Genomic DNA, 10519 nt, shown 5'->3' with positions numbered 1-10519 from the left:
CACATTACCATGGAGTTCCAAGGGATTATTTCCCTCCTCGTGAGCCTTTGAAGTAGAGCCAGCTCCTACTTGATTAGAAGAAAAAACTTGAAAACAATGAATCAAACTCAAACAGCCTTCGATAATACATATGTATCGAGTCCCTTTACTATCTATTATATCTACAATTAACCCTCCATTTATATCCATCTGGGACGTCATGTCTAGGTAAGAGCTAGAGTGTCAAAGTTGTTAATCAATGGATGGAACCTCGCAAAATTTAATTGTGGAAGGTGAATTCCGATTTTTTTTAATTGAGGTGTCAATTCTCAAATGACTCGACGTTAGAAGAGATCCGACTCATTTAAACTCTATTTATTTATGTGACGCAATTTACTCTTTGCCTCAACTAAAGAATTGAAAGTATTTAATTAATATTAAAATTTTGAAATTATTTGGTTAATCACGTACCACACTTCTACATAGATTTACAAAAAACCTTACTTTGAAACCTTAGATTATAAAAAACCAATAATTTATAAAAATAGAAAATTATTTTTTAAAATTATAATCACATAAACTACCACGACCTAATGAGCCACTAGTTGTTCTAAAACATTTCCTAGTTGGATCTGACCTGTCTACAATTTTGTAGTTGGATCTGACCTGTAAATATTTATTTTTTATCTATGGCAACAGTAGCTATAGGGTTATGAGCTGGTAAGGTATATGTTATGGGAGATTAGAAGGGGGCTTTACCTAAAGATGCCAGTCAAAGTCAAAGCAGAATTCAACTAGTAAAATGAACTTGAAAGTGCTGGCAGAGTCAGGAATTTATTTTAGGCGGGGCTAAGATTATAAAATTTTCTTCTAGAGGGCCATGATTATTCATCCTGCATAAACTATTTATTTCTTATATGCTGGAAATATTTATTTCATAAAATATGGAAATATTTAATATGTGCCAAGAATTCAACTAGTAAATGACATTTATTATTTCGTTTAGTTATTTTCTATCATTTTATATGATGGAATCAAAAGGAAAAACATGTAATATATCTACACTTATAAAATTATTTTATAGAAGTACATTTCGAGAATAAAAGAATATTAAATAAATTGAAATAACTCCACTCATTAGAAGAAAAAACTTGAATAAAAAAAATCGTCATAGAAAACACCATCACCTCTCTAAATATCCATTTGCGCAACAATTCTCATGAGTTTTTTTTTTTTTTTTTTTCCATTTGATGGAAAGTTGAAATTATTGGTGAACACCGTTAGTATGCCAGGTACTCCGCCAGCCTTGCTTCCTGTGCAGTCGCAGATCACTATCGTAATATCGTTAACATTGACGAAACGAACACATCCTAATTGACAAACAAAATTTTTAATTTGAAACAAATGAAAGGTCATGCGTGATAAAGCTGCTTGCCGTACAGTACTTGTCTTATATTTATTTTTATATTTTAAAAATATTTTTGAAAAAATTAAAAAAAAACTCATTTTCTTGTATTAAATTAACATTTTTTAATATATTAATATTAAAATTAATTTTTAAAAAATAACCTCAACCACAATTTAAATGTGCCGATGAAAAACCTCTCGTACCGTGGACCAAATGCTAACTCGCTAGTGCGCTCAATCGCACAAGAACATCAAGTTGCTGTTTGCGAGAGACTATTTGCTTGGCCACCCTCCACTAATCCACTCCTTCAATTTTGTCAAAGAATTCTTGGATTAATTACAACTCTAATTATCATGCACAGATGGCATTAGGATTGAACCAATCAGACATGATAGGGTCATTAAGGCTGTCCTAGTAATTATTTTTTAAAATATATTAAAATATTTTTTCATTTTTTAAAAATTATTTTTAAATTAGCATATCAAAATAATAATAATAAAAATCATTTTAAAAAAATATTTTAAATTTTAAAAAATACTATTTCAAACGCAATTTCAACAGCCCCTGTCTAGAAGAAGTGCTAAAAATCTATCTAATAAATAAAAAAAAGTCAACTAATGAAACCGACAATCAATCGTCAAACATATTATACATAAAGACAAAAGCCAGTGTATTTAGTTACTGTTTTTTTGTTTGTTTGAAACTCCCTTTTATTTTAAAAATACATTTAGTTTTAAAAAATGTTAAGTTGATATTTTTTTTTAATATTTTTTAATTATTTTAATGGATTAATAAAAATATTTTTTAAAAAAGATATTTTAATTTAAAACATACATTACATTCCAAACACCGATTAAAGTCCACCAATAATCTCCCACGAAATCTGCCCATAATCACTGCCACAAGACGCTATCAAATTATCATAATATAACAATGATCATCACCAAAACACCAACACAAACACATAAAAAACCTTGAAACCCAATTCCTCTGTGTCATCTCCCACACAATGAAACCACCACCACATCGCCTCCTCCTCACGGCGATCCTGCTCCTAAGATGCGCCATGTGCACATTCTCAGCCAAAAACTGCCCCAACTGTGGCACCAACCCAGTCCCCTACCCATTTAGCACTGCTTCTACATGCGGGGATCCACAATACAAGATCAGGTGCAATTCAGGCACCCTCTTGTTTGATACACTCAACAGCTCCTATCCGATCATGTCCATAAATCCATCCATCCAACGGCTAGTGATCCAACCAGCCAGTCTCTTACCAAACACATGTGTCACGTCTGATTACATCTACGAAGGTATCTGGTTAAACGAGAGCTTACCTTTTAACATCACAAGTGATAACACCATCATGTTTTTGAACTGTACGGAATCGTTGCTTAGATCTCCGTTGAATTGTACCTCAACCAGTTTGTGTCACGTGTACGTTAATAGTACCAAAGGGGGGGCTCCTTGTCAAGCTGCTCCTATTTGTTGTACTTTTGGGGCTGGCGGGTCATCGACGGCGCATAGAATAAGGGTAAGAGACACCGGGTGCAGGGCTTACACTAGTTTTGTTGATTTGGATTCGGTTTTGCCCGTGGATAAGTGGTCTAACCCGGGACTGGCAATCAAGTGGGTGCTGCCTCAGGAACCGGTTTGTGGGTCTCAGGCTGACTGTGATGAGAATTCTACTTGTGGGCCCGCTGCAAATCTGAGTGGTGTCAGGAGGTGTTACTGTACAGGTGGACTTCACTGGGATCCGATTCAAGGAATTTGTGCTCATGGTAAGTTTGCCTGTGCCCTGTAGTCATTTTGGATTGTGTTGTGGAACCTAAAACCCTTTGGGCATCGTTTGGGAACGCGACTGTAGTTGTGTTTTTAAAAAATTTTAAATTTTTTTTTTTACTAAAATTTAATATGGTTTGTATGTTTTGAATCGTTTTGATATACTGATGTTAAAAATAATTTTTAAAAAATGAAAAAACATCATTGACATATATTTTCGCACGAAAAATTATTTGAAAAGCACTCGCAACCACACCGCCAAACACGCTCTTTAGTGTAGTTGTACTCTTGAAATGTTGATTTTTTTTGTTCGATTGGTTGACGAGTGTAATTTGGATTCCTGTGCAGATGCTACGTGTCAAAACGATGGGAGTTGTGGTGGATCAACAAAGACTGCTCTCATTGCTGGTACTGCTCTTGTCATTATTCAAGATGTTTGACTAGTTACTATAATAATTGCATCTCCAATAAATAGCCAAATGGGAGATGCTACGTTAAATAGTTAAATAGTGATAAAATAATTTTTTTTTAATAATATAAATATAGTTTATATATATATATATATATATATTTGAATAGAAAAAAATTATTTAAAAGAACCAATTATATTTTAATATATTTTATATTAAACTAATTTTAATATAATTATATAACTAATTTAGTTATTTTTTATATAATACAATAATGTTTTTTTAAAGGATACATCTTCTTTCATTTTCTTTTAGTTTTTCTATTAAGAAGTTTAGAAATAATATTTCAAAATAAAAATAAATATTTTAGCTATTCATATAACTTATTTGTTGGAATTATTAAAATTATAAATAAAAAATAAAAATATAATTTTTATTATTTTTATTATCTTTTTAACTGCTTCGTTGGATTTGCAACATCTAGGAATAATTTCACTCAAATTTCGTATTTTTAACAATTGAACCGGTAAACACCACTTGCAACCTTTTTTTAACCTTGATTTAACTATTGCCATGTCTGTCTCGGCAGCTATTTTTCCTTTCCTCTTCTCCCTTTTTTCTTGATTGACATTTGTTTTTGTTTTATAAAAATATTTTTTAAAAAAATAATTTTTTTATTCAAATTAAGTTTCCTTATTATTTTGAAATAAATCCTTTTGATAGGTTAATGTTAAAAAATATATTTGATTTTTAAATAAAAAATTATAAAGCAGCTTCCAAGACTTTTGATCATAATTAGGTAAAAGAAAACTACTTTTAACATCTTCTTAGTTTTCTTTTCGTGTTTGATTTTTCATTTGACTAACGGCGACAAGGATCCAAGCCTCCCAGTCCTAACTACTGCTGCATTCTTAGGTTATAAAAAAATTAGAAAAAAAAATTAAAATTGTTTGCGGGTTCAAAAGTCAAAACAGCCCATCGGGCCTCAGTCGTGACGGCTGGAGTCGACATTCTAGAAGCAAGATGGAAAATTTTAGGAAGGAACAGTTGCCTTGCTCTCCATCCCATGAAGTCATGAACTCTTTCAGCATTTGACGTGCAGGATATCAAACCCTCCGACTCTCCAGCTACGTGTAGAGGACTCTCTCTTTTTCGTCAAATGTTAACATAATACGTCGCCATGCTTGCCACCCTCATAACAATTTACAAGGCAGATGAGCACCAATAAATATATTAGCTTCTTGATCATAAGCTGCAAAATAATAAGGAAATGACTATGGGGGCTTAGATTGATGCAAAGCATTAACACGTCGACGGACAAAGGTTCTGAGATGCTACTGGTATGGCATCAAGAACCCATAGAGGTCCCAATGTGAGACATGTCTTCCTGTGTAGCAGGGTGGGAGACACCGAACCATAGTAGGGAGATGAAGACCTCGGGACACTAATTTTTTTGTTTCATTTGTCTTTTCCGTGATTGATAATTGCTTTTGCTGAGGATTCTTTATACTATAAAGCTCCAGAGCCATTCTCTCCTCTCTCTTATTTATGTCTAACAAAACCCAAAAATTTCTATAGGTTTAACATCTGGGATTGGTTTGACTCTTTTGGTAATCGTCATATCCGTCCTGCTCTATAAACGCCGTAGACGGATCAAAGAAGCACAAGAACGCCTGGCTAGAGAACGTGAAGAGATCCTGAACGCGGGTGGAAGCAGAGCAGCAAAAATCTTCACAGGCAAACAGATAAAGAAGGCTACAAACAATTTCTCAAAAGACCGCCTATTAGGAGCCGGTGGCTATGGTGAAGTTTTTAAAGGCATTCTTGATGATGGCACAGTAGTAGCTGTCAAGTGTGCCAAGCTTGGAAACACCAAGGGAACTGACCAGGTGCTCAATGAGGTCCGAATTCTATGTCAAGTCAATCATAGAAGCCTTGTATCCTTGCTTGGTTGCTGTGTGGAGCTTCAGCAACCTATACTCGTTTATGAGTACATTGAAAATGGAAATCTTCTTGATCGTCTACAAGGTCTAAAACCTGATGGAAAAAGCCAACTGTCTTGGTTACATCGCCTCCAAATTGCTCATGATACTGCTGATGGTCTTGCTTACCTGCATTTCTCAGCTGTTCCTCCAATATATCATCGAGACGTCAAGTCAAGCAATATACTTCTCGATGACAAATTGAATGCCAAAGTTTCGGATTTCGGATTGTCAAGGTTAGCTCATAGTGATTTGAGTCACATATCAACCTGTGCCCAAGGCACTCTAGGGTATCTCGATCCTGAGTATTACAGGAAATATCAGTTGACTGATAAGAGCGATGTTTATAGTTTTGGGGTTGTGTTGTTGGAGCTATTGACTTCTCAAAAGGCATTAGATTTTACTAGACCGGAAGATGATATAAACCTGGCAGTTTATGTGCAGAGGATGATGGAAGAGGAAAAGCTAATGGATGTGATAGACCCAATGCTAAAGGTGAAGGCGAGCTCTCTGCACCTTGAGACCGTTAAGGCATTGGCATTTCTGGCTTTGAGTTGTATAGAGGAAAAGAGACAGAATAGGCCTTCTATGAAAGAAGTTGCTGAGGAAATTCAGTACATTACGACTATTGCAACAGCAAGGGAGGTCGAAAACTAGCTAGCAATATGCAGAGAAACATTTGAAGACAGGATTGGGTCTCTAGTATGGGGATTGATGATTTGAATGATCAGAATATGATGTGCTTGTGGAATTGATATTACTATACCTAGCTTGAGTTTGCTTGGCGCTTTGCCCTCTATGTATATGGATGTAATTACAATAAGATGTGATCATGAACATACATGCATCCTTGATTTTTTTTTAAAAAAAAAAAAAGTGAAAATGGATCACTAACTCCAAAACACTGCATAATCACATTGATCACTATCTTGCTTTGTGACTTGAGTGCTTATAAGTTTATATTTTTTTTTAAAAGAGGATGGTTTTTTAGGAGAAAATCACTTTAAAAAATCATTTTCACCTACAATACAAGACACCGCTATCACTCCCCGTTTTAGCTTGTAGGGTCTAGTGAGATCCTTAATTAGATTAAATGATACAAAACTAGTTCTTCTCTGTGCCATCAATAGCTTTTTGTGCATAGATAACCAACATGATTGATTTTTCTCTTGATGGAGTTAATAGTTTTCTTTCTTTCTTTCTTAAGTAAAGGGTCTTCTAAATCAGATAGATGTGATAAATTCTTAAATGCCCCAACAATTTATTTGGCCAGAGATGAGCTTGATGTTAATATCCTTGCAACCTCCGGGGGATTTAGTTTCTTCAGCCGTAAAGAACTTGAGAATTTCAATCCCGCATAGCAGTTTTTGCATATACAGAAGCAGAATCACTGCAATTGCAAAGCATTTAGCACAGTAGCAGACAACAGACAATTTCATCAAATTTTAGTTCATTGCATCTCAGCATCATGGTGCCCAACTAGCTAAAATCTTATTTCCCATTTATCATTGAGTATCTGCATGTTGAGATCAAACTTTCGATAAAGAGGCATAAAATGGACAATTTACTCTTCAGCATTTTGTTAAAAAATTTACTCGTCAGCATTTTGTTAAAAAATAATTCACGGAGAAACAATAACAGCAAAGAGAACATCAAAATTCAGTCATGAACATTAAACGACTCTTATCTGATAATAAAATCCCAAGGTTGATGGAGAACAAGAAGCACTCTTCAGGAAGACAATATTAGGAAGCCTAGAACTGTGCTTAACAGTAGAAATGCACAGCAATTCTAAACAATCTAGTTTGATCTTGGTGTGGCCCATTCGACTCGAAGGATTAGATTGTCATAACCATATCCATTGAGCTTGTTTATTGCCCTCTCAGCATCTTCCTTGCTTACAAAGTTCACAAAACCAAAGCCCCTGCTGACACCAGTCTTCTGATCAATAGCAACATAAACACGACTCACAGGACCAAATGTGCGGAAAAGTTCAAGCAAGTCAGGTTCTCTGGTGTCCTCTGATAAATTGGTAACCCTGACTGAGTTTTCTTCATTCCTGCGCCTCATGTCTGATCCAGTAGTTCTCTCTGCACCAGCCCTCATGCTTGGTGGGACATAAGCACCCTTGGTGGCTCCAGAGGCAGCCATAGCTGTCTCTGTTGCAGCAGGTTTATCGATGAAGGTTTCAGGCGGTTGAGCAAGATCCTTGTATGGGCATCGTGATGTCCAGTGATCACCCTTCTTACCACAAGTTCTGCAAACCATGAGAACAGCCCCACCTTTACCTAATTGAGCCAAGTTATCTCCAGCCATCTTGGCTTCGTCTGCTTTCGTACCTTTTGGCATGACGATGCATTATTAAAATGGAAAACCAACCAACCCATAGACTTAAAAAAAAATAGTCATTGACAAACAAGACTTTCAGATACACTCTAGAAGAATCTAAAGACCAGACATGAGAATTCTCCAAACTCAACCATCTCTCGGTAAAACATATGGAAGACTAGCAATGATTTGGGTTTGCAACTAAAAGTAACTATTGCATGCATAAGGGTTGTAGAATACTAGGCAAAAAGCATTAATAAAATTAACAAGCAGAAAGCCAATTTCAGTTCCAAGGCATGCAACTATACACGTAATATAAACACTAAAATCCAATGGGCAGACAATAACACATTCTCTTGGAGAGGAATCAGGACAGCAATAGATCCACTGATGCATTGCAGAGAGTTCAAACCCCACAGCTTTTAAAAGCAAGTACACTCTAGCAAAATCATGAAAAATTAACAACTTCAAGGAAGCATTGTCCTCCATGAATAAACCCAACAGAACAGTTTAGAACAGTTTTGCAGAACTTCAGTAAAATATAAACAGATGTAGAGAAATCATTATATCCAGGAATGTAATCGATTGAACCATCAGAATGTAACACCGTTATTAATTAATTAGTTGCATAAAAGGGAAACTAGAACTCCGTATAACCATCAAATGCCACCAGCAGAGCTCAAATTTCGGTGAGCTTACTTAGCATTCATAATAAGAGAAAACAATTCGCTGGGAAGCTTATCTATGATTGGTTGGCCACCCAAAACTGAACTAAAAAACATGCAAATCCTTAAAGAATCAAGCATGCGACAAAAATCAAGTTTCACATAAGCAGACACCTACTGGTAAAGCAAAACGCATAAAAACCAAAAATAATGTTAAAATAAAAGAAATACCAGGGGCTCTAGGTCTTTCAAGCAAGATCTCTTCAGTAGAAACCATAGTAAGCCTGCTCCCAACATCCTCGTGAACTGCATCTCCAAACTTCGGCCAGTTTCGCCTCTCCACAGCCCGCTTGCTCAACCGAGCCTTAGCGAGTTTGCGGACTCGGGTCGTAGTCGTAATCTTAATCTTGTTACCATCATCGTTAAATTTGTACTCGATCACTTTTTTGATCCCGTTATCATCGGGCCCAATCACCTGTTTGGGAGGTAACAAAAAGTCTAGATCTTCACCATCGTCCTCGTCTAGCTCACCCCAACGCAGCTTGCTTGGTTTCGCTGATATGTCTACAGACATGGTTAAGGTTAAGGATATTTTCTGGTGGCCGTCGGGGTTTGATTGGAGATGGTGCTTTTGTCTGTGTCTGTACAAGAGAAGTGCATGTAGGGTTTGGTTTTTGATGGTGTTTTGTCTGGGCGGTTATGCGACGTCGGTTATGGGCTAGTTACAGGACGAAGAGGAAATTACGAATCCGATCCATATTGCTATGGTTTGGCTTCTTCTTTTTTCTTGGACGTGGGCTGTCAAAATCATCAATATCTCTCAGCACGCTGCCAAGGCTTGTAAAGTCTGGGCGGGCTTCGAGTAGACGAAGATCGGATTAGGCCCATGTTGAGTAGAAGAAGATCGGATTAGGCCCATGTTCAAAAATCGTATTGTCCTTGTATGATTTTATTCTAAGAAAATAATTAATGTCAAATAAGGTACAAGTAGACTATAAGTAAGACTTTTTGCATGAATAATACAATGGAATCAATTTTACATAATCTCCTCGTAGTCATCTCTTTTATTAAAATCAAGAGGAGTTGTGAGTGATTCTTACAAAATTATTTCTTCATTTTTTAGTCAGTTTCACTTGAATAATCTTATACTAAACATGTTTTTTCAATTTTATTTACAATTAAATTCCGGCTATATTTTATTTATGCTCCTGTGTGGATTTATTGTGCTGCAAAGGAGATTTTTCTAGACTTTGTTCTATTGTTTGGATAGTTTTGTCTTTTCCAAATGTCTATTTGTTATTAAAAGATTATTAGGGAGGATGTTAATTTTTTTCAAACTTTATGTACATTAAAAATATATTTTTAGCCCCGAAATCAATAAAATTTAGTATCATTGATAATAGTTTTTTTCATCTTTTCATGAACCTTAAAATAGTTAAAATATTTCTTTACTCTCGGTGTAAACAAAAAGTCATGTTGTTAATCAAGGATTTTTTCTTTCTTTCTTCGGCCAAAGTAAAAACACGTTTTTGCTTTTATCAAGGACAAAATAAATTTATATTTAGAGGTATTTTTATCCTTTCACATTATTGAGTTTTAATTTTTTTTTATTCTGGAAAACTGTTGGCACATTTTTATTACACATCATCAAGTTGGTGGCATCCACGCTCTTTCAGCAACATGTGAGATGCCACCTGGTGACTAAACCCACACTTTCACCATGTTGTTGAAAGTAATATTGTGTTTTCTTCATCTAGATGGAGTGTGTGATAGCGGAAAATGGGTGATTTGTTATCGGTGGTCGTTTTTCTTTCCCTTCTTTTCCTTTTATTACTAGAAAATGTGCATGATTGTACTCTTTGTTTCTGGTAGTTCAATTTCAATTCTTGTTCTTTTAATTTCTTATTAATTTTTTTATCCTTCTTATAAAAATTTTGTTTGTTTTCATTGTAGTCCTTCAATTAT

At 35.2% G+C, this 10519-nt stretch overlaps 2 protein-coding genes across 2 annotated transcripts; one reads left to right on the top strand and one right to left on the bottom strand.

Moving 5' to 3' along the window:
• Positions 1-2254: 2254 nt before the first annotated feature.
• On the top strand, positions 2255-6402 carry LOC133704415 (wall-associated receptor kinase-like 20). The gene is made up of 3 exons (XM_062129230.1): positions 2255-3168; positions 3518-3577; positions 5158-6402. The coding sequence occupies exons 1-3, from the start codon at positions 2397-2399 to the stop codon at positions 6216-6218; spliced, it is 1893 nt and encodes a 630-aa protein (XP_061985214.1). The 5' UTR covers positions 2255-2396; the 3' UTR covers positions 6219-6402.
• Positions 6403-7208: 806 nt separating this feature from the next.
• LOC133705822 (uncharacterized) lies at positions 7209-9263 on the bottom strand. Its single transcript, XM_062131207.1, has 2 exons — positions 8786-9263; positions 7209-7900 (listed from the first exon to the last, which is right to left on the bottom strand). Exons 1-2 carry the CDS (start codon positions 9126-9128, stop codon positions 7362-7364), a joined length of 882 nt encoding a protein of 293 aa, XP_061987191.1. The 5' UTR covers positions 9129-9263; the 3' UTR covers positions 7209-7361.
• Between the last annotated feature and the right edge of the window lie 1256 nt (positions 9264-10519).

Source organism: Populus nigra, chromosome 10 (assembly GCF_951802175.1).
Source record: "Populus nigra chromosome 10, ddPopNigr1.1, whole genome shotgun sequence".
Lineage (NCBI taxonomy): Eukaryota > Viridiplantae > Streptophyta > Magnoliopsida > Malpighiales > Salicaceae > Populus > Populus nigra.
This window is presented reverse-complemented; position numbering and strand designations above follow the sequence as displayed.

Bases quoted from the DNA above. Each gene is read 5' to 3' on its own strand.
- LOC133704415 (XM_062129230.1), top strand. From the start codon at position 2,397: ATGAAACCACCACCACATCGCCTCCTCCTCACGGCGATCCTGCTCCTA. The intron at 3,169-3,517 runs GTAAGTTTGCCT...ATTCCTGTGCAG, and splicing joins TCAAGGAATTTGTGCTCATG to ATGCTACGTGTCAAAACGAT. The intron at 3,578-5,157 runs GTACTGCTCTTG...AAATTTCTATAG, and splicing joins AAAGACTGCTCTCATTGCTG to GTTTAACATCTGGGATTGGT.
- LOC133705822 (XM_062131207.1), bottom strand. From the start codon at position 9,128: ATGTCTGTAGACATATCAGCGAAACCAAGCAAGCTGCGTTGGGGTGAG. The intron at 7,901-8,785 runs GTATTTCTTTTA...TCATGCCAAAAG, and splicing joins TGAAAGACCTAGAGCCCCTG to GTACGAAAGCAGACGAAGCC.